This window comes from Watersipora subatra, chromosome 2 (assembly GCF_963576615.1).
Source record: "Watersipora subatra chromosome 2, tzWatSuba1.1, whole genome shotgun sequence".
NCBI lineage: Eukaryota > Metazoa > Bryozoa > Gymnolaemata > Cheilostomatida > Watersiporidae > Watersipora > Watersipora subatra.
Genome location: NC_088709.1, coordinates 1796621 through 1821811, shown reverse-complemented (window position 1 = coordinate 1821811; position 25191 = coordinate 1796621). Strand labels below are relative to the sequence as shown.

The 25191-nt window shown below is 38.0% G+C and overlaps 1 protein-coding gene across 2 annotated transcripts in view; it reads left to right on the top strand.

Moving 5' to 3' along the window:
* Positions 1 to 24830, top strand: part of LOC137387368 (bile salt-activated lipase-like) — a 37818-nt gene extending 12988 nt beyond the window's left edge. Inside the window, exons 2-11 of one of the 2 annotated variants that reach the window (XM_068073773.1) lie at positions 12594 to 12755; positions 13225 to 13350; positions 14085 to 14312; positions 16849 to 17033; positions 18351 to 18586; positions 19012 to 19274; positions 21029 to 21253; positions 23402 to 23510; positions 23781 to 23986; positions 24586 to 24830. In XM_068073773.1, coding sequence (XP_067929874.1) covers positions 12608 to 12755; positions 13225 to 13350; positions 14085 to 14312; positions 16849 to 17033; positions 18351 to 18586; positions 19012 to 19274; positions 21029 to 21253; positions 23402 to 23510; positions 23781 to 23986; positions 24586 to 24623 — 1764 coding nt within the window. In that variant the 5' untranslated portion in view covers positions 12594 to 12607 and the 3' untranslated portion in view covers positions 24624 to 24830. Of the gene's footprint in view, positions 1 to 12593; positions 12756 to 13224; positions 13357 to 14084; positions 14313 to 16848; positions 17034 to 18350; positions 18587 to 19011; positions 19275 to 21028; positions 21254 to 23401; positions 23511 to 23780; positions 23987 to 24585 lie in introns of both variants that reach the window. The other variant, XM_068073772.1, reaches the window with a different exon arrangement.
* The last annotated feature ends 361 nt before the right edge of the window (positions 24831 to 25191 follow it).

Genomic DNA, 25191 nt, shown 5'->3' with positions numbered 1-25191 from the left:
CTGTACGCCCAGTTACATCAGCTGCAAGACTAGTGGCTGTTGCATAATAATTCCAAACATTTCTCCAAACAGTCCAAATCTAAGCATCATCCTCATTGTCTCAGTTTCAGGGGTTCGGAGGATCGTACACATACATCGGCCATTGTAACAGCTCTAAAAGTACAGTGCACTCTCGAGATACGATTACCCTGATATACGATTTTTTCACCTTACGAAGTCAAACATTGTGATATCTTCACCTCGCTATACAAATTTTATTTCACCATACGAATTTGAGAAAAATTTCGCCCGAGTTAAAATTTGGCCATCGGTGTGCTCATAACATACGTCGAAATAAAAAAAAAACCCAAATATAGTTTGCCAAAAACATTCTTAGAATGTTTAGAAGAGACACGATGATCGACTTCTCTCATATCCGCGTGGAAAATTTCGTATAAAATGCACAAGCGAGAGCAAATATTCATTTGTAGCGTTATTATAGCTTTTACTATAAACTTTTAAGTCAGCATACGTATATAACTACAAGTATCTACATTTAATTCGTTATCTATGGAATCTGAGACCGATGCAAACGTTACAAAATGAAGGAAAAATGATTTCTATGTCAACAAAGTTGGATGTCGTAAATAAGAAGAAGGCACCCGTATTATCAACATTGTCAAGGAATATGATCGCAACCAATCAGCATTTGCAATTTTTATTAAAACAAGAACTCCATTAAAGCAAGCACAAGAAAGAGCTTCCGACTGAAGATTTGAATGAGCTAGGTCATGCACGCGATCAGCATTCAAAAGGAGCAACCATTTAGTAAAGGCGAGGATGTAGAAGATACAGAAAACCCCACAATTGCAGAAATATTTCAAGTGTTTAATTTACTGATGTGGACTGGTACATTAAAACAATGCTTGTATAATATATATTATTTATCTCTCGTGTGGCATGTTTTTCATATTTTATTCATTTTATTTGTTTCCTTTTGATTTTATGTTTTATTCTCTTGTTTAACCATGTCTTTGCATATGGGCTTGTTATCTTCTACGTGAATACAATTCATCGTATGTATGTACGTAACTCATATAACTAGCTACTCAGGATAGTTGACGCATCCACATTACTTTCTGAAACTTGCTAAAGCCCTATCTCCCCATTGGGTATAAATGCGTACAAACTTTGTACATTTATGTATGGTTACATTGATTCTTGTGCACATTTCATACAAGACAAACTACTGTACCACATTCTCTGGATCCTTTTACAAGCGCTAGCTAGCAATTTTCTGCATTGCACCATCAAATTTTTTGTAGAAAAGGTAGAAGAATTGGACAGGAATGGACAACTTCTTTTAGCCTGCTAAAAAATTCCAATTCATTACGTTTTAAATTTATTTTCAAGTGCACAGCACCATAATTAACATTGATACGCTTTTGCCTCATCTCTGCGTTACTCGCTACATGTACCAGCTAAAGCCACGTTACTCCAAAGGTATGTACGTCCTGCATAGAAAATAAAAATTTTTTTTTTTTTGGTAGCCGTTAAATGGTCAAGTGTGCGAGGGGCCGCTTTCTATAACTGCATCGCTCGGCCTTATTGATTTAGGTTGAAAAAGGTTTCAAACAGATAGGCTAAAGTTTATAGTGAAAGTGAAGATAGGAACTGCTGAAGGATAAAATTTCGTGATAAAAAGTTGATACATACTAAAACTTAGTTTTAAGTGTAGGTTTAGCAAGCTAAACTTACTTGAAGTGAATTCAAAGTTTATGTAATGCATATCTTTTGAAGGCAAGAACTCCTTACCGTATGTACTGCATTTGGTACACACATTATAATTTTGCGTTTTATTGCAGATCATAACCATTAAAATACACTAAATACAATACAGTTACTGTAGGTAACTATAATTACAAAAGTTAACATACTATTTTGTTGCTAATTGTCAATATGTACACATTTTTATAAAAAAAAATTGACGATTTTTACCAGGGGGTGTTTGCATTGTTTAATTACAATGGTCTCTATACCCCGATATACGAATTTTTCACCATACGATGCCAACCCTTGAACGAATTAACATCGTATCTTGAGGGTGCACTGTACTCTCATCAGAAAGAGCATAAAAACCAACAATAGGGGCAGGTCCGAAACACTCGCTGCCACCATGTTAATTGTGGATGTGTTGGATTAATAAGTAACTCAGAACATTTGCTTGTGAGTATTATGCACAACACCGGAACAAGCCTGTCTAAAAGTTAATCTGTTTTAATGAAATTTCGAAATAAAAACAATCAACTGATATAAACAGAACATATTGTATGAGTGACAAGTTCTATGACACTTGTTCCTATTGACAAGTGACATGCTAATGACTCATTCTTTCTCAATGTTGTCAACATGTACATATTGTACCAATATGTTATTATTGACAAACTGGAGCAGGTCTGAGCATTAGCAAGTAAATTAACACGATTGAGTTTATCAACAATATCGTCTTCAAAAGTTAATATTTACTATTAGTCCTTGTGAGAAATTTCCATGGAATCAAATAGGTTTGTTTACCCTGCAATAATGATCTACCCACAACCAGTACACGCATGACAACAGCTACAAATGTTCTTGCAGACTTAGTACTTTAGAGCTGGTTAGCCAATTTCAGTTAGTTGTTCAAATGCTGACAGGCTACAAAACACTTACAGGCAATTGTCAAATAACATAAAACACAAAGCTTATTTATACAAGCAGATGAGGAAACACAAATGATTGGTTTAAGCAACGACGCTGCAACTAGTTAAACACGCATTACAAAAAAATAATATAACAACAAATCGGTTTCAGCACCTAAAATATATCCTGCTCTCACACGAATAACCATTTAGCGCACTGGCATATTTTTCCATAGACATATCTTGCCAGTTATGTCTATGGGAAAAGTACTTCATCTTATTCAAACCGAAGTTAGCCAGCCTTAACAGTAGAAGTGAGCTGATATCCACATGCCGGCACGCTAAAAAACACCTAATTAGCTCAATAACATAATTTGACGGCATCTTTGCTGTATACTATAATTATATCAGACAATAGTATTAAGCCCTTAGCTATATAAAGTAATTTTATAATTTCATAGCTTGTACATTATACATTTTAGTCATTCTACCTGAAGATTGCAACGCGATTGCATGAAACTAATAGTAGTAATGATTTTAACCTGTAGTTTTTAATAAACTTCATACACAGCTCTAATTGACTCGATTATTGAGCACTTTACAGTGTAAACTACATATATACATGTATATAAATATATATATATATATATAGTACCTTATTGGCAATAATTTCATTTTAAAAATAGAAATTTTTTTCAAATTAGGCCATAGAACAGTAGAAAAACAAAAACAAAGAAAGGCAACAGTTAGCCATTAAAAGGGAATAAATAGTTTGACAAATAGTGTTTAAAATGCCTTTCTCGGCTAAGAGAACGAATATTAGGTGGAAGAATGTTAAAGCAGTTGGCAATGATATTTTCAAAATAATTGTTAGTGGTTGTATGCAATTTGTTCACATCACGTAAGTTGAAATGGGTTGAGAACCTGTAACTGTCATGTAAAAAACGAGGACACAAACCATGAAAAGTCTTGAAACCTTGAATTGAAGTAAAATAAATATTTAGCATTGGCAGAGTAAACAAAAATAAATCTTTTGTGACATCTTGGAGCTGGATTATAATAAATGTGGATACCATAAATAGCATGGCAAAATATAAACTAATAATAAATTGCAGTGGCAGATTTTGAGTTTAGGTATGGTCTGCAAAACTGAAGCAGATTCAATAATAGCACGATCGCTCAATAGAGAAGGTCGAATATCATGATATAAATAAGTAGGCTGGAACAGATGCTAACTCAAGCATGAATCATAAATACAAGAAATAAAAGGGCCATACTACGACTTGGCTCCATTATGTATAAGTGAATTCATTTCTATCAATACTTGGAATCTGGAAATCTGGAAAATTGGAATCTTTTTTATAGATACTACAGTCATTGTTTTAATCAGTAGGTCAGGTATCATAAGTTCATTTGAGTCACTGGGTGGACGAAACACACGCAGTAACATTAACTATAAAGTGCTAGCCACAAGTTCTAAAGAACTGCTTTTACAGTAGAAGCTGATTGACGACATTCACATAAAGACTAGTGTGAACATAGATGAGATCCCCTCTCCAAATCATTCACATAAAGACTAGTGTGAACATAGATGAGATCCCCTCTCCAAATTGTTACGATACTGCACAAACATTTAAATTGAAGTATCGCTATCTCATCATTTTTTATTGATGAATCTAGCATTTTTTCGGTAATACATGTAGCCTTATTAAAGGGTTGAAAAGGATTTTGCGTTCTATATTGGTTGATTTGTTTCTAAGAGATCTTTTTGCTTGTATACGAGCCATCGAAACACTTTTGATTAGTTTTCATAGTTTTGCTAGTAGAAACCTGGCAGTATGTAAATGTAAGTCCACAGCCATGATTACTTCCACTAAATTTTTCCTATTCTATCGGCACTGTAACTTTTGCTGACCTTTTCGCAATTGGGACCAATATACTGATGAAGGTTACTCTGAATTCCATGTTCAGTATTTAAAGAAATCAAGCTATGTGCTAACATCAGCACTTTTAGTATAAAACAAAAAATCACACAGTACACCAGCATCACTAGATCTGGCTGCCTTGTACACATCACAATCGTCATAAATTAAGGTCAATAAATAAATTTGTGAAAAGAAATAACATCAAAGGTCATTGTCTAAAATTTATGAATAGGTACTGAGTAGGCTACGACCTCACAACTGCGTATATGAAGAAAATACTGGCTAAAAATAATTCAGCAGTACAAAAATCACAGGCAGGAAATGTGAAAAGCAAAATTGGCTCTGAGAAGAACTTAAAGTAAAAAATTAAATGTGGTATTACTATGAGCCTCACAGTTGTAAGAAAAAATTTGAACAACACAAAATCGGACTAATAATAGCAACTCAACAAACAAAAACCAACAGAAAATACTATTCAAAGGAAGGAGCACAGTCACAACAAGACTTCAACAAAGAAAACAAAAGACAAAAGGGCGTCAACCAAAGAACAGGTACATGGTACTAACATGGTGTAAACGATGTTATAACTATCTTTAGATTGACTGTCGTCTGCTCAGCTCATCTGTATCATCTGTAAGTTCTCCCAAAGTATAACTGTCGCCTAAAATCCTTTCATCAACTTTCATGGCTACATCTCCTCTCCCAGAATCCCCTTTTTCCTTTTCCCTTGTTTTCTGCGTTTGCTCTGGCAAGTCTTTCTTGCTTCTGGTTTACGTTCTCTTCATCCCCCTTTGTTTTCTTTTATGAAAAGGCGGCCAGTTGGCCATAACCCTTTTATGGCAGAGAACCTTTTCCTTTCGCTGACAATCTCCTTTAGGTCTCGGAACCTATTTTTCTTTCTATTCTCCTTTGCTGATAGTAACTGTTTCTTTTCTGTTCTTCCAGTTATACCTCCTTTCCTAATTCCAGTCATAATCTACTGACATATGTTTTCTAGAAACATTTCTCCCACTTCTAGTGGCTCTGTTGTTGAAATTGGATAAGTAATTCCTGGTCTCCTTTTTGTTTTTCCAATGTATCACATCTTTTTTGTGTTTCAGAATCTTCTTCGCTGCCAGAATCTTATAATTCTTTTATTTCACCCTTTTCTCTTTGCATCTCTCTTGTCTGAAAAAAACTTGTTGCACGTTCGGCTTCCTGAGATGTGTGGCATTCCTCCGTAAGGTTTTGCCTTCAACCATCACATCATAGGAATAAGGTTACCAGCATTGTCGTATTCAAAGTTTGATAGATTGCTTCTGCAGCAACACTAGCCTTTTTTTTATACGCACAATTCAATGTACTCTTCATTGTTATTAATTCAACATTTTGGTAATTTTTATTTTGTCTTTCTCAGGATGTTTTAATTGTATCAGTTTTAACTCACTTTTATATTTTTAATAATTCGTACTTTATCTAGCCATTACTTACTAATTATTTCACATTTAAACACTTTTACAGTTGTTTTTGCTTTTCTTATTTAACTGCGCAAAACACTTTTTATGATAGAAAGTTTGAAAGTTAGGATGGTAAATGTTGCAAATGATTAGTAAAACTAAATTTTCTATGCAAAAACCTTTTTATTACTCGGGCAATGCCGGCCTTCCACCTAGTAATATTTACGTGATATATATAGGCCTATATATCTAGCATATATATACAGTGTATATACTAGAAGAACGCCCGTCGTTGCACTGGGAATTATAAAGCAGCTTATAAACAGTGGCAGGTAAGGTAGTTGCCATTAGGTAAAATGATTAATTAGCCAATGACAAAATTAGGAAATTTGCTAATTTGAGTAGCTATAAGCTGGTAACTTAAGTTTGTTAAGTAACTTGAGCTTACTAACTTAAGCTTACTAAATAAGAGCCGTGAAGCCAGCTTGTAATCGTAGCGTAACATGTCTTGATCTTTCACGCGATCAATCATGATCTTCAAGAGAATTGGTAGTAACCAATAGTACTTTTGCAAGCGCCTCAAGCGTGCCCATTTTAACCGGTGTAATGATTACTACTGCAATTATTCCTTTGTATAGAAATAAAGCCGCTTGGCCTAGAGGATAGCATGCCTGTCTGCAGATGGCTGGAGGTTCAAAATTTAAATCTAGTGCAAAGAAGATTTTCCATTCTTAAAACTTTATCGCTATAACGGGACATAACATGACAAATGAGCAACGACTAACTCTGAGATATATATACACTAGCTGTGCTCCCGGGGTTGCCCGGGTATTGAAAATCAGCTTATAAACAATGAGGAGTGATGAGAGTTGCCTACCACTTACTATTAGCCTGGCACATTGCCAATGGAAAATAATATTAAAAATCAATTTATAAACAATGAGAAGTAATGAGAGTTGCCCGCCACTTGCTATTAGCCTGGCACATTGCCAATAGAAAATTCCAGTAAGCTTGCTAATAAGCGCTAGGCTTTTAATGACGGTATGCCATGAGGTTGTATCAGCGTTGACCAGCTACAGCCATTCTGATAATAGCTATAGCTGTACATACCGAAGGACAGACTTTCACATTTATATGTATAGATGTATATACAAGATATATATACTACTGAATGCCGAGAGTTTGGCGTTGCACAAGTAATAAAATAATGACCAAATGAGTTTGAAGAACTTGAGCTAGGCTGAATGTATATACCATACTTTTCGGACTATTAGCTGCTACGTTTTTCTGTTGTTTTGAACCATGTGGCTTTTTTAGAAGCTGCTGTTATTCTGTGGTTTTTCTTTCACCGCTAGGGCACATTAACCGAAATCTCTGGTTAGCGTGCCTTTAACGGTGAAAGAAAAAACAAAACAATGCCTAACGGTAATGTTCCGCTAGGCACTGGATTAAAAAGCGTCGGTTAATACAGTCTGATTAAGATGGAACAGTGCCTAACGGCACTGTTCCATTTTAACCAGCAAAGTTGTTGCTGTGTTAAAAAGCATCGTCATGAGTTCTGCAGCCTATACAAAAGGTGCGGCCTATGTATTGTTTTACTATCATTTTTTTGAAAATGAAGCAGATGTGGTTTATTTAGGGGTGCGGTTAATAGTCCGAAAAGTACAGTATGTATTTCTCAAAGTTGGTCGTGTTTGTATTCACCGTTGTGTATGTCCATCTATAACTATTTAAATCTTGGATTTAAATTTTTGCAATCTGATGAATTCGAACTCATGGAGATTGCTACTGCAAGCTCAAGATCTAGGCGCTCTACCACTGAGCTCTACCACTGAGCTCTACCACTGAGCTCTACCACTGAGCTCTACCACTGAGCTCTACCACTGAGCTCTAATACCGCGCTCTACCACCGAGCTCTACCACCGAGCTCTACCACCGAGCTCTACCACCGAGCTCTACCACCGAGCTTTACCACCGAGCTCTACCACCAAGCTCTACCACCGAGCTCTACCACCGAGCTCTACCACCGAGCTCTACCACTGAGCCAAACAAGGCGTAATGATCTTTGTCGCTATCGTATACCGTATGCACACGGTAATTATTTTAGTAAGCTATATTCATTTAAGTTAGTTTCAACGTTTAGTATGTTACACGTCTGTCTCGAAGGTAAGAACTCTTCACGCAGTACATTGTAATGTCATATTATCTTGCAGATCATAACCACAAAATGCACTAAAATACTAAAATCCTTGTAGGTACCTTTGGTTACTAAGGTTAACATATTGTTTTGTTACTTTTTTAATGATGATGTTGATGATTTTTACCAGGAAGTGATTGCATTAGATAACTACTATGGGTTTCTATACCACTCTCTCTATGTACGTCTAAAGCCTACAACATGTTCGCAGGCCAATTTTCACATGCCAACACTGAAACAAACTAAAATCATATAACTGTAAACCAACTGAATTTTCATTGTAATCGTAGCAAAACAGATTACATGTAGCTGTTACTTATTAGTGATTTTACATTTATATTTAAACACTTTTACATTTTTATTTTTCTTCTGGATTTATTTCAACAAAATACTTCTTTCAAGTTATGAAGTTTGAAAGTTACAGTTGTTTGACGAACTTTACAACCTTTACAGTTGTTTTTATTTTCTCTCCTAGTCTATTTCAACTACACAAAACACTTTTCTCATGATATGTAGTTTGAAAGTCAGAATGGCAAATGTTGTTATATGTTAAATACCAATCAATTTTCTGTCTAAAGACTTTTATTACCCGGGCAACGTCGGGTGGTACAGCTAGTATATATTTATATATAAATCTCAGTGTTTGTCCTCTATATGTCCAGTTATAGCGACTAAGTTTTAGAAACGAAAAGTCTGCTTGTTGTGCGCCTGTCTCCAGTTCTGCAGACAGGCGCACAACAAGTGCAGTGTTATGTCACATCTTTGATTGAAGAACAATTATTTATGTACATTATTTTGCTCATGGTTTATTCAGATGTGTTAGATAAGTCTTATAACTCATTCATCAACTCTTTTATCGATTAAACATAATCGCAGTAGAGTAGCAGCGAATATGATTGTATCTACGCAAGATTTGTAGGAGTTTACTTGCTATTTATTTCACATTTGTAACTGTTAAACATTGAAAATTAGTTATTCATCTGGAAAATATCGCTACTAATTACAGCACTGTAGACTAGCCGTTTGTGAGTGAATTCTGTATTCAAGTTGTCTTATACTGAATGAATTATAACTCCAATATACGATTGTAATTGCTGAAAACAAATTAGCTGGTTTCCTGTTGTGGGTGTTTATTAGTCAAGTTTGAAGTCTTACTCTATGTGAACAGGAAGATAACAATAAAACACAGTCAAATACAATCGTGTGTGAAGCTGAAATGAGTAGCCTGCACATACCTAAACAGTTACACTTGCAACTGTTTGTTAGATTACAAACAATGCATGTGTACATGTGTATGCACATAACTGGTCAAATGACAAGAATAGATATGGCTACTAGTGTTCCTCGGTACAGCTAGTTTTAATGTAGTTCCATATTAGCTCTCAGTTTCTTACTGCTTCTCAAGTTCAGATTATAGAGGCCCATATAGATGACCTTACCTACCCTTATCCTTACCTACCCTTATCCTTACCTACCCTTATCCTTAGCATACCCCTATCCTCGTGCATACCCCTTATTCTCGTGCAGCCCCTTATCCTTGTGTCCTTAAAGCAGGCTTGCGAAGCAGCGTTTCAGGAATCTTAAACCAACTAATTAGTTACAGAATAGCAAAATTTGGCAAATCCTTCATGTTCTAAACACCTAGAGGTGTAGCACTCTTTAAACATTGGCTTAAAGATAGATAATAAATAAATGGATTAGGCGAAAATTTGCTAAAAACCTCGTTGAAACATAAGAGTACAGGATTTTCAACAATGATCAGGTAACAGTGACAGAAAGCGGATATCAAGTTGTCATCAGCGCGGAGTGCTGTGCAAGCTGGAAAACAGTAATGCATACGATTCCTGTGCAGAATTAGCTAGTTAGTCAAAAGCTCAGCAGATGTTCAAGGCAGCCACTGGACTGTAGCTAGAAGGTTGTGAGAAAGGGAGCACCATACGCGTCAGGCAAGAATAAACCTGCTGATCAACAAAAAGAGAAACTATGTAGATCGAGCTAAAAGGTATCAACCCTAGGCTGACGATTGGCATAGGGTGATAGCCAGTGGTGAGGTATGTCACTGTGAATATAGTTGGGCCACTAGACGGGCAGGAGAGTATGCACATTGAAAAATGCGTTGATCCACATGTAAGAATCAAACACCTAACAACTGTCATGATTTGTGGTGTATGTCAGCCAAAAGTCTTGAGAGAATTGATTTTCTAGATGGTACTATGAACAGTGCAAAATATCAAAGAGTTTTACAAAATGCTTACATTGCTCCCAACAGCAGTCAGTATGGCGAGAGTGATTTCAAGATGATAATGCTGCCTGTCATCACTCAAAGGTCATTAACAGCTGGATTCAGCAGCACAACATCAATCACCAGACTGGCCACCTCATTCTCTATTTCCTTTTATTTTTGGGTCTTACTGAGAACCATACAGCAAAGATGGAATAGTAAGAAGTGGGTGATTCCAAAATTTTCAACATCTCAGAATAGTTCTAGATTAACACAAGCAGTAATAACGGCATGTATTTTAGACAATAGTTCGAGTTGTCTTCCCTTCATGTTCAGTAACAACAGTATGTATCATCTCTACAATAGTTCGAGTTGTCTTCCCTTCATGTTCAGTAACAACGATATGTATTATCAGACAATAGCTCGAGTTGTCTTCCCTTCATGTTCAGTAACAACGATATGTATTATCAGACAATAGCTCGAGTTGTCTTTCCTTCATGTTCAGTAACAACGATATGTATCATCAGACAATAGCTTGAGTTGTCTTCCCCTTATGTTCAGTAACAACGATATGTATCATCAGACAATAGCTCGAGTTGTCTTCCCTTCATGTTCAGTAACAATGACGTATACCATCAGCCAATAGCTCGAGTTGTCTTCCCTTCATGTTCAGTAACAACAGCGTGTATCGTCAGACAGTAGCTTGAGTTGTCTTCCCTCCATGATATGAATAGCTGATTTCTTACAGGGCAGCTTGTCTATTCTGAATAAAAAGTTGTCATGGTTGTCGTTGCTGAAAATGGCATAGCAGGTTACAAAAATATCCTCAATTTCTGTCTGCTCAGTCTGAAGGCCATCGATAATATCAAACCCTGTTGTTGACTTTTACATTATGACTTATTCTACCAAATCATTGTCACCCGGTCACTAACTTTTTCTAATATTTTTGATGACATGACTGCTGCTCTCTAGGAATAAATGCACCAGGTCTTCTTTGGTTGCTTTAATTCTAACCTTACGGTTAACTAGTTTACCTTGCTAGTCGTCCTCTTTATGATTTTCATGGCATAAGTATGCAGAACAATCTGTGCTGAAATCGATAGCAGCAAACAACAAACCAGAATTATTAAAAAATTAAATATCAGCTCCATACGAATAAAACAATTATGCAACTATCATTTACTGGGAATAGGAATGGGAAGTATCTTGGGAAGTCAATAGTGCTTTGTGAGTCTATAGAGAACATACAGAACACTTCATCATATAAGTTACTAGGTGAACGCCCGGCGTAGTATAGATTTGTAAAGTCTTGGGTTTTGTCATTTCAATAACTAACTACTAATGGCAAACTTCAATTTTCTCATTGGATAATTGTACAACCAATAAGCTGTTAGAGTTTTTTCCTCTGACAAAAATGGAGACTCTGTTATAAGTAGCAAATATTTTAATTGCTTGTACAGATGGAGGATTATGTACATTGTGTAAAAAGTAATAAATGCAAGAATCCGGCCTACAACTCATGTTAAAGTTAAAAGTTTTCTTGATGATCCCTGTCCTATGTTAGTTTTTCCAACATCAAGCATACCCACCAGGTTAGGTCCTACTGTTCATGGTTCAGAACTCTTGTAATCAGATATGAAAATATCGTGTACCAAAACTGGTAATACAATTTTTAGAAACCATACAGTTTAGCTTGAAGACTGCCAGCCCGAGCTGTGGACAAAGTAGACCTACACTATGAGTTCATTACCTTGATGTCCTAATATGGACCTGTTACCTTGATGTCCTAATATGCACTTGTTACCTTGATGTCCTAATATGCATCTGTAACTATTCTACCCGGGCTGCTTGCATCAGCGTGACTCAGAAATTGTTTGCACAATGAGTTGAGTCTGAGCTGCCAGCAACTCAGTTCTGTATATTCATGACTAAGACTGTGAACCTCGCACTCGGGTTTCATCATGACCTGCTAATATCAGAGCGAGTAGATGATGTGTGCTGAGTAAACAATTGCAAGATTTTAAGCAAATACTTTAAGATAAAACGACTAGAAATACATGAACAGATTGTACGCCGAGCTTCAAGGTCAGCAAGGGTGCCGCCTCTCTATAAGTATCCGTTATAAGCTAGCCCTAGTCATTGACACTTCTTGTACAGTCAGGTCACACGGGATGGCTGCCTACTCACTGATACTGCTTATGGCAGCATGCTATACTTGCCATATCAGCAATGCCCAGCCAGTAGTCACCTTGAGTCATGGCGGACAGTTAAGAGGGAGAAGTGAAACATTCCAGGATGTGCCGGTGGATTTATTTACTGGTAAGTATATTTGAAGTGTAGGTTTGAAGAGAAGTTTATGGTTTGTGGCTATAAATACCAAATAATAATAAATATGCTTAAATAAATAGATAAACCTACTGTTGGCTTGTTGGAGTTGTGACCTCTTAGAAACTCTAATGCTTATGCAGACTATCATTGCTACTGGTACATGTAATGGCATTTCCTCTGATGATTTAGGTCTTCATTAAAATCAAACATAACAGATAAGTTGTCAGCAAGATAACAGCCTCGCTTGTTAACTAGCAAAACCTAGTCTGTAAGCTAGCCCCTCATGCCATGAGCATGGTAACTAACAATACATGTATCGTTTTATGACACCACCTAGTAACTAACAGTGTCTGTATCATATTACAATTCTGCAAACTACCTTATAAATATACGCTATAATACAAATCTAGATGATACTATAGTGTAAATCAGCCAGTAACTGATGACATCGTATTTTCAGGGGTGAGGTATGCTGAAGCACCAGTTGGTGACAGAAGACTCAAAAAACCCAGGCGACTTCCAGCATGGCAAGGAATAGTTGATGCTACATCACCTGGAAACAGGTGCCCACAAATAGAACTTGCTGGTGGAGGTGAGCATGCTCTTAGGTACAAGTTTAGGCATCTGCTAGGCGTCTTTTAGGTGTCTGTTAAGTGTCTTTAAGGTATCTGTTAGGCATCTATTAGGCATCTGTTAGGCGTCTGTTAGGCGTCTGCAAGGCATCTGTTAGGCGTCTGTTAGGTGTCTGCTAGGCGTCTGCTAGGCATCTGTTAAGTATCTGCTAGACATCTGCTTGGCATCTGTTAAGTCTCTGCTAGGCATCTGCTAGGCGTCTGCTAGGCATCTGTTCGGCGTCTGTTAGGCATCTGTTAGGCGTCTGTTAGGCGTCTGCAAGACATCTGTTAGGCGTCTGTTAGGCGTCTATTAGGCGTGTGTTAGGCGTCTGCTAGGCATTTGTTAAGTGTCTGCTAGGCATCTGCTAGGCGTCTGTTAGGCATCTGTTAGGCGTCTGCTAGGCATCTGTTAATTGTCTGCTAGGCATCTGCTAGGCATCTGCTAGGCATCTGCTAGGCATCTGCTAGGCATCTGCTAGGCATCTGCTAGGCATCTGTTAAATGTCTGCTAGGCGTCTGTTAGGGGTTTTTGTTTTTAAAAAAGTGAGGCACTAATCATCAGAGGCTGTATTTGAACTCTTGTGAATACTGATGAGATGCCTTGGTACTTGCTACTTTAGCCTTCACTTAGGTTTTAGCATGCTGATTGCAGTGGACCAAACAGAGGGATAGGCAGTAATAGCTATTCCTCTAACTTGTTATTCAGATGCAAAGTATGTTGGAGATGAAGACTGCCTGTTCATGGACATTCTGGTGCCCGGAGGGGTGCAGACAGCGGAGAAAAAGCCAGTCATGCTTTATATTCATGGAGGAGGTTTAATGAGTGGGACAGGCATCTGCTATGTCAGCGGCTCCATTGCTGTTACTGGTGATGTCATTGTCATTACTATCAATTACCGCATTGGAGTGCTTGGCTTCCTTTCAACTACTAAAGGTTTGTATTGCCATGCATGACAATATGTGTTGGTCTATTCTGTCTGACCTACATGTAAATAGTATAATGTGTTAGCTACACCACTGAGTTTCAACTTGTGCGCCGCCGCTGCACGCTAGTGTGCCGTGGGAGATCAACAAGTGCACTGTGGAAAATTGATAATAAATTGCTTTAAAACTTTTCTATATTATTATTGGCCATTGTCCCATCGAGGGTGGCCGATTATCGCTGGTAGGTGAATAGTTGATATGCTAAGCTGAATGGCATGAGTTTGAGCCTCACACAAAGCTAATTCCTTTTCTCCGATTGGCAAAATTACACAGAGTAGTCATCTGTTGCTAAGAAGTTCCCCATTCCCCCAAGTGCTTCCCATTTTCTATTTCCCAAAAAAAAACTAACAACTGAAAGGAGTTGAGAGCTGTTGAGCAAAAACTTTGTATGATACTTTCTACCATTCCTGCAATGATATCCATTTTGTGTTTATCAAAACCGGGCCACTAAGTCAGTGTATAAATACATTAAAAAACTCCTTAGCTGTGTTAGAATGTCATTCCTGTCATTTTGGTTTGTGGTTTACCCTAGAATTTTGTAAGCATAGAAAATGTGCCACAACTCAACAAAAGTTGAAATTCACTGAGCTACACTATGCCTGATGACTTACATAGTATATGATGTCAGCTAAACTGTGCTCGATGACTTATATAATAGAATGTCTTGGCTACACTATGCCCAGTGACCTATATGGTGTAATGTGATAGCTAAACTATGCCCTGCGGCCTATACTGTGTGATCTATACTAAACTGTATGGCTTATACCTTATTCTGTCACTTATATTGTACATTGTATGATATACTACACTTTGCTATGTCATGCTATAATATGTTATACTGTGCTAACTTAATGTATAATATCCTGTACTAAGCTATACTGGGCTATACTAAGCTTGGGAAAACTAGCTATACAAAGCTAGTCTAGAATTCGTTATGCTATACTAACTTATTCTAAGCAGTAGTATGCTATATTAAACTACACTGACCTATATCAAACTATATTAAGCTGTACTATTCTACATTTTGCACCGCTGTGTCACCCTGCATTAATTTACGCTATACTGTAACACAACAGGCTACCACAACTACAACACTATGCCATTCTATGCTATACTATGGTAAACTATGCTATACTTTGATATGTTAAACTATACTAAGATATAATACGTTATGCTTCATCTGCTGCGCTATGCTGTACTACCTTACACAGTATTTGCATTGAAAAAGCTGGTTTAGCGAACAAAGGTTAAAGCATAAAGTTAATCCCAAATTTGTGACATAAAAATCACATTTAATCAGAAAATCTTAAAAATTTTGTTGGGATATTGTTGAGCTGTTCAATTTTAATTTTTTTCACAACTCACGATGGTGAAATAGATAGTTTACAATTTACTAAAAAGATTTAGTAGCTATTGTTTAGAGTCTTGTTAAATGTTTAGTTGGTCACCTTCTAGTAGTGTAAAGTTTATTAAAATGCAGAGTTTTAGGATAATAACTGATTCAGAGCTACTAACAAAGCATCGTATGAATTGATGGTATTCCTCTTTGAGAGTTGACATAGTAGCTCAAAGTGATGAAGGTTTTTACTTTAACTTAATAGATCTGTACTAATAAATGTATGTTTGTTTACCATCTAAACTACGAAGAAATTTTGATAACGACAATTCATTGTTTTCACAAAAAGTGGCCATATATTTTTTCCGGTTCTAAAAAATTCATGAAAAGTATAATTCAATTAAACCAAATATTTATAAAGTTGTTTTGTAAGTTTATTGTCGGTGGTGCAAAAAGCCTTTCAACTGGTTTTTCCTTCTAGTTTTTTCATGCAGCATTACTTCCTGGTTACAACATCAATACTGTACGGTGATGGTATTATTATAATTTGAAATAATGCTCTTCGGACCACTTTGGTTTTATACTCAAAATAATATCCTAACAAACAGATGGTGCAAAAATGTTTAATAATTACAAATGCTCAGAATATTTAAAGTGAGAGAAGAGTCTTTAGGGTTACCAGCTCACCTGCAGAACACATGATAGAAATACCTTGATACATATCTATATATATAAATCTACAAGTTTGTATGTACTTCGGTTTGTCCAGCTATAGCTATTAAATACTGGAATAAAGAATCCGTATCGCTGAAGATTTGAACTCGGAACCTCCCATTCATCAGGCAAATATCTTACCAATGTAGCTACGCGAGATTGATAGGTTCATTGGGTGAGATATGTCGCTATGTAGGTAAAAATACGCATACCGCTCTCTGTTATGGCGCAACGCGATTAAAGCTTGCTTTCACAGCTCTTATTAGTAGGTTTACTAACTTACTCAAAGTAGCCATTGGCAATGTGCCCGGCTAATGGCAAGTGGCAAGCAACTACATTACCTGTCCCTGTTTATAAGCTGATTTTTAATACCCTTGCAAAGTTGGACATTCCACTAGTTTACCTATATAGTCCTATTACTCGTGTGTATTGTTAGGCACTGGGAACTATGGACTTTGGGACCAGCGGGAGGCACTACTTTGGGTGCGAGATAACATTGCCCACTTTGGAGGAGATCCTGATCTGGTGACTATATTTGGACAGTCAGCTGGAGGGGCAAGCGTCTCGTCTCAGCTAATAGGCCAACATAATGATGGGCTATTTAAACGAGGGATAGCTCAGGTAGACTTGTGTCTCCCACTCATGATTATTTTTATGGTGACTTTTATAAAAGTTGGGGCTACGCGTGTGACAGTACACTTGTGCCAGTACACTTGCGCCAGTACACCTGCGCCAGTACACTTGGACCAGTACACTTGAGCCAGTACGCTTGGCCAGTACATTTGGGCCTGTACACTTGTGCCAGTACACTTGTGCCAGTACACTTGGGCCAGTACACTTGGGCCTGTACACTTGGGCCAGTACACTTGGACCTATACACTTGCGCCAGTACACTTGTGCCAGTACACTTGCGCCAGTACGCTTGCACCAGTACACTTGTGCCAGTACACTTGGGCCAGTACGCTTGTGCCAGTACGCTTGCGCCAGTACACTTGGGCCAGTACACTTGTGCCAGTACACTTGTAGGTCACTGCTTTACTCAGTCATATTGTTTCAGGAGAAATCATACTTACCTGCTAGAAATGAAACAGACCATCCTAAATAAAGTATTATGTAAATTTCAAATACTTGCAGGACCATATCTCAAGCTGTGTGCAGCTGTACAACTATGTAGTAAAGCCTCATCGTCATTTTATTTTAAACATTCGGAAGATAATTTAGTTGTTTTACCAGGATGCAACTGCAATAGGTGGATGACATCATTTCCCTAAATCGTTGGAGAGTGGAACTTTATCAGAATACTTAATGGTGTAATCTGCAAGCGAAGTGCCAGACTGCTACACTAATCTGGCTGTAGAATAGATTCAAATATTCTCTAATTATTACAATGAGACACACGAGATTGTCAAGTGTTGTCACTACATGCCAACAGCTGCACCATCTGTATAATTGTACCATACATATGGTTTGTTTACACTTACACGAGACCAGTCAACTAAGTGCTCCTTTATATTGGCAGAAGTTTTATGTACCCGGAAGATAATCCATTACAAGAGTTAGTTTTTTGTCTTAAAGTCTAATTTCTTTTGAACAGCCTTGACCGGTGATAATATAGCTCATTTCTATCTTATCTAGCAGGCAGCAACTTATAATAAAACTGAGAAAACAAAATTTGAGATCATGAAATTTTATCAGCATAAAGTGAAAAAAATGTAAGATTTCAGTTGAATGGATAAGTTGAAAAAAAAGAACAGAATTTAACCTGACTACGTAATGTCACCAAGGATGATATTAGATAAAAACTTAGCTCTTGTAATGTACATTAGAGATTATTTAAACGCTGCTCTGCAGCCTTCTCACATCACCAAGATTATATACTAAAGTTACCAAAGCTATCATGCTAACTGCTCATCACAAAAAACTGACATGATTTTATAGTCGGGGACGGCCTTCATGATGTTTGACATATCACCGAGGATGAGGAGTGAGATAGAGAAATCTATCCGTGAGCAGAAGGCCTGCGCGGTTGACCAAGATTTGTATGAATGTATGGAGAAGTTGACAGCTCAGGAAATAGTAGAGATGCAGCTTCCTACGTACATGGTACCAACCGCTGATGATGACTTTTTCTCTGATGACACTGTAGAGAACCTCAGCTATGAACTTTCTCACAGGTACGCTGCTTCATAGACATTGTCAGAAGGCTTATGAGCCGAGGTGATGCACTGCATTATTTCTTTGTCAGCTTGGTAAAGGTGAGATGCCTATAGAGAACTCGGAAACCTCTTAAACCCAGTGTGACTTGTTTGAACACATCGGAATTACTCACATGTACTTTACTTGTTGAGTTTTGCATTAGAAACACCAAAAAAGACTTTTACTAATGTTCAATAAATCATTTCTTATTCACACATTCAGCGATGTTTGACTTTTCTTTTTCAAAGACCCTTCCTGAAACTGCTTGACATTTGTAAAAGCAAATCTCTGTATGAGACACACTAGGTGTGAATATGTCACATACTGTAAGAACAGAGGTATATAGAGGTAGAGTTATCAGATATTATTTTATATGCATTAAAAATGGTTGTATGTGTAATAGGTTTGATGTGATGGCTGGTGTCAACAAACAGGAAGGAGGATTATTTTATGAGTTTGAGCTGCGGGGGATGGCGGAAGCGCAGAACAAGTCAGTCGATGAAGGTGTCGACTATGATATGATGCTAGAGTATATCAACTTTAAATGCCTCACCCAGATTACTCCTCTCTCTCCTCAACTCTGTACCAACTTCATCGTAAATGCTTTTGGTCTAAATGAAGAGATGAGTCCAAAGGAACGAGCCTTCAGAGTTGTTGACTTTCTAGGTATTTATTTATCATTTGATCTCAACTTTCATATCTTTTGTCCTTTGAAGATAAGAGGAAGCGGTGAGATGCTAAACGTTTTCTTTCCATCAAATTATTTTCAAGTCTGATAGTAATAAACAACTAAAATTTGTTTAGATTGCGATAACTGTTAAACCAGTTTAAATTATGTGAATCTCACAAAGAAGTCCCTACTCACGCTTTCAAATTACATAAATTTTTGGTGTGAGCAGGCAACTCCTCCCAAAGCGATTGTTTTACAGCTAGTCACTAAGTTATTAAAACGTCAATTGCAATGTTTGCTTTGTATAGTTTGCTTCAACTACCAAATAAGGACTCAATGTTACTAAACATCAGATTCTGCTCTTAGAATTCATGCAGTGGCCATGGTACATCATCTGTCAGAACTACTCTGTGATAATAGTTTGACTGACTTTAAGACCAAACAATTAAATCTATTGACCTTAATCTCAAAGTCTGACCTTAATCTCAAAGTCTGACCTTAATCTCAAAGCAGAGCATAACCATAATGAAGGTTAAAGTTAGTAGTCTTTCCGATTTTAATTTCAGTTAATGCGTTCTTATTTGTAACTTTTCAACAATTGCTGTTTTTTTGGCGACTGGAGGTAGATGTAAAAGTAAGAGCTATTAACTGTCCTGAAGTTTATAAGTGGTAACAGTGATGTAGGCACCTGAATATGCTGGTTTAATGTGGGCAAGTTAAACACCTCTTGATGAATGTTTCTGATTAACAACCTCCTTTCTGAAAATATAATAAAGATTGATGTTTAAAGGTTGACTTGCAACAAAATTCACATTACAGTTATTTGGTATCAAAAGATTCGCTATGTCTTACTCTGCTGTGTTGTAGGTGCAAAATATATGGGAATGTGATTACAAGCTCTTAAAAGATCAAAAATGAACAGTTGAGTGCAGCCATCACGAAAACGCCGTAGTGTGAAATCTCTTCATTTTGATGACGCTCTCAAACGTTTTGGTTATTGTTTTGTCACGTGATGTTATCACGTAAATTGAAAGCCCAATAAAAGGCTCAATATAAAACGTCTCGTAGCATTAGTTTAAGACAAACATTTCGTGTTTCACCAAAAAGCTAGTATCAAATATAGATGCTCGCTACTTTACAGTTTTGTTTCAGCTTAGTCTAATTGTCTAGTTGTAATCTGATCATGTGACCCATACTTCATGCCAAACATCGCGAATTATTTCTGCAGCAATTTTTGACTATCACAGGTCACCAACAGGCTCGTCATGTTTATCAGAGGGTGATATGCAATCGTTCAATCTAAGGTCAAAAATTTGATGAATTTTTTGGTAGGTTTTGAGATACCAGTGCTCAAAATAACAGCATTAGAATAATGATGAAATAGATGCATGAGGACAATAGACATGGTTTTAGTGAATGCGTGAAGTATATTTGTGAAAATATTTTGACGAATGAGGTTGCATGAAAGTGTAAACAGAAGCCATCGTGTTCAACTACGTTCCATTTGAGCCATTTTGGAAAGGGATTCCAATCTATGACATTTTCGTGATGGCTGCGATTAACTGTTCGTTTTTGAGCTTTCAGGAGCTTGTAATCACATTTCCACATATTTTGCACCTACAACACAGCAGAGTAAGACATGGTGAATATTTTGGTACCAAATAACTGTAATGTGAATTTCGTTGCAAGTCAGCCTTTAAACAATTTATGGAGGGCAAAGATATCCGTTTAATTTCTGTCTGTACTTCAGGTGAGCAGTTCTTCAACGCAGACACTGCCAATCAGCTCGAGCAGCACAGTGTCAGTGACAAGGCTACCTATGGCTATTACTTCACTGAGCTGCATAATGTGGAAAACCCACTCTGGCAGCTGCAGGATTGGTTGAAACGTGGTGCTGACCATGGCGATGAACTGCCTCTACTCTTTGGAGCAGGGAATGTTGCAGCGGAGGCAGCTAAGGGTGGTATCTGGAAAGGTAGCTAGTTATGTTTGCTAAAAACTAATGGTTTAGCTTTTTGGCCCAATGACCTTAAAAATTTTCCAAAATCAAACGTCTGAATGTAAACAACTGGGCCACCTTTGTAAACAGTTGGCAAGTGCCTTCATGCTCTCATACAAAGGGCTGTCACACTGGGAGCTGACACACTGGGGCTGGCACACTAGGAGCTGGCACACTGAGGGCTGACACACTGAGAGCTGACACACTGAGAGCTGACACACTGGAGCTGCTACACTAGGAGCTGGCACACTGAGGGCTGACACACTGAGAGCTGACACACTGGGGCTGTCACACTAGGAGCTGGCACACTGAGAGCTGACACACTGAGAGCTGAAAAACTGGGGCTGCTACACTAGGAGCTGGCACACTGAGGGCTGACACACTGAGAGCTGACACACTGGGGCTGCTACACTAGGCGCTGACACACTAAAGCTGTCAAAATAAGGGCCGACACACTGGGGCCTACAGACTAAAGGATGTTACGCTTGGGTTTGACACACTAAAGGCTGTCACACCAGGGTATGCATAAAGCAAAGAGGGTCTACTTCAGATAAAATGGTAACTTGGAAGACCAAAGCACGTCACAGCTGAGATCTGAACAGAAAAAGGAAAGAGTAAAAATGGAACTAGAGGAAACTACTTTGTCAGTATTTCTAAGGGCCCAAGGAGTTTAAGCTGATAAGTGATAAGCTGTCTGACAAGTGGTCCATGTCCCTCTGACAAGTCGTCCATATCCCTCTGACAAGTCGTCCATATCCCTCTGACAAGTAGTCCATATCCCTCTGACAAATGGTCCATATTCCTCTGACAAGTCATCCATATCCCTCTGACAAGTCATCCATATTCCTCTGACAAGTGGTCCATATCCCTCTGACAAGTGGTCTATATCCCTCTGACAAGTGGCCCATATTCCTCTGACAAGGGGTCCATATCCCTCTAACAAGTGGTCCATATCTCTCTGACAAGTAGTCCATATCCCTCTGACAAGTCGTCCATATCCCTCTGACAAGTGGTCCATATTCCTCTGACAAGTGGTCCATATCCTTCTAACAAGTGGTCCATATCTCTCTGACAAGTAGTCCATATCCCTCTGACAAGTCGTCCATATCCCTCTGACAAGTGGTCCATGTCCCTCTGACAAGTGGTCCATATCTCTCTGACAAGTGGTCCATACCCCTCTGACAAGTGGTCCATATCCCTCTGACAAGTCGTCCATATAATGAGATATATAATATAATAATCCAGAGATAATGGTGATTGGTGAACTTAAGCTAATTATCCTGGAAGCGTCTTGACGGCGGTTTTGTATAAACAGCTGGGCAGTATTTATCAAACCCCTTTGCTAAAATTAGGAGCCATTACGAATAAGATGTTATCTGGTAGTCTAAAGACTCTGGATGGATACTACCTTAGCAGAACTAGCAGAACTAGCAGAACTAGCAGAACTAGCAGAACTAGCAGAACTAGCAGAACTAGCAGAACTAGCAGAACTAGCAGAACTAGTAGAACTAGCAGAACTAGCAGAACTAGCAGAACTAGCAGAACTAGCAGAACTAGCAGAACTAGCAGAACTAGCAGAACTAGCAGAACTAGCAGAACTAGCAGAACTAGCAGAACTAGCAGAACTAGCAGAACTAGCAGAACTAGCAGAACTAGCAGAACTAGCAGAACTAGCAGAACTAGCAGAACTAGTGAGAAATATCTAATATAACAACAATAATCATATGAGTAGTCTTTACTAGAATAAGGGCTATGCCCGTTTGTAGCCACACCAAGTGCATTAGGAGAAAATACTGTACCACATGAGAGATGAACCTGGTTGTTCAGACTCTCAGCCATGTTCACTACCATCTTCACCATGCAAACACCTTTCCATAATCAAAGAATAATTGAGCAGATAGTTAATGGACATGACGATCTCTCACAGCTGCTAGTATTAATAATAGGAATTACTACCTTTGCCATTACAAATCTCACCTCAGGTATCATGACACGTTTAACTCTAGCAACAATGATGAGTTCGAAGGTTGAGCTTCAACATCAAAAGTACCATGTTTATAGGTTCTTCATTGTATGTCTATTGCTACCTTGAAGAGCGTAACATTCTTTTTATTTACTGTGCAGACATGGTTAGTGCTGATGCTCTGGCTGAAGCGTTCATCTCTTTGGAACTAGATAATACAGAGCTGTCAGTGGATATGATGAAAATGTGGACAAACTTTGCGAGAACTGGGTAAGAACCATGAACAGACAACCATGAACATTGGCCTATCAACATCTAACCATTAAAACTAGCGAGCTGTTCAGTGACTTGTGAAGTGCCAGTTTGCAAAAGTTGCATCTTGCAAAGCAGTTTATTTCCAAAGTTTATATGCTGAGACGTGAATAGAGTAGCATAGTCTAACACTCTGTGTTCTTGTTTGCATATGAGAAGACAAATCCCAATAAATGATTTACTAAGGCTCAGTTTGGCTCAAACTTGAACCACTGCTCATTATCACAGGAATCCAAATCTGCCCCAAAAGATCTCATCAAGAATTCCAACTTGGCCAGAATTTACTCCAGAATCAAACAGCGTGCTGGAGCTAAATACCAAACAATTTCAAGTTGTTTCGATGCCCAACAGAGAAAGGCTGGAGAAAATACGAAATGTTCTAATGGCAGACAGACAACGTCAGATGAAAGCGGACCTTCCTCAGTCATCTACAGGTAAGATCAAATGTCAAACCAATGTTTTCCATGCTTTCTCTAAAACAGTAAACAATGAAATCCAGCGTAAAGCTATTGCGGAGAACCATTACACACTTATGCAGGAGAAAGCTAATCATTATAAATATCTAAACTAAATTCTTTAAGACAAAATTAAAGATTTTTTGCCCAAAGCTCATAAATTGCTAGCTTTCACAAGCGTACACTTTTAGGTTCAATCTTTGAACACAAAAAACAGTTTTTCAATGTTGTCATGAGGCGGATAAAAATAGCCTGTGGCCACAATTAATGAAAATAGATAATTGCTATTACAAGCAGGCTATAGTTTGTGCTGTTCAATACCAGATATATATGAGTTGAAGCCACCACTTCTGTCTGATGAGTGGTTTTGTTACCATATCTCTTTGTAAACCTGATTGCAAGAGATCTTGCATCTTGAAAGATTAAGTTCCTATAACCATCTTCGTAATTTGATGTGACCTCCTCTGACCAACAGCAATGGAGTCTGACCAACACTGCACCAGCAACGTGGGTGTCTATTGATTACTAGACACAGTTATATAGGTTTCTCACTCTTATTACAAACCTAATATTTGTAGATGAGAAAGTCGATGGGAATCAGCATGATGAGCTGTAGACGATTGCTGCCGTTACTGCAGACCTGATGCTAGCTACTTCTAATGAATAACTGTTACAGTTTGGGTTTCTATCTCCGAGCTGTAACAAGACTTTAACCTATTATTTAGGAAAATCCAAATTTGTGAATTTGAAAACATAATAGAAAGAGTTTATATTAGTTGAGTATAATTTTTGACATAATGCAATAAAGAAATCTCTATCATTAGACGAACGTGCAATTGACTTTGAACCAATTGAAGCATTTAAAGATGAGGCAGGCCAATCCCTCGTGTCTGTTCCACTGCTCCAGCACTTCCAATCCTTCGTGTCTGTTCCACTGCTCCAGCACTTCCAATCCTTCGTGTCTGTTCCACTGCTCCAGCACTTCCAATCCTTCGTGTCTGTTCCACTGCTCCAGCACTTCCAATCCTTCGTGTCTGTTCCACTGCTCCAGCACTTCCAATCCTTCGTGTCTGTTCCACTGCTCCAGCACTTCCAATCCTTCGTGTCTGTTCCACTGCTCCAGCACTTCCAATCCTTCATGTATGTTCCACTGCTCCAGCACTTCCAATCCTTCGTGTCTGTTC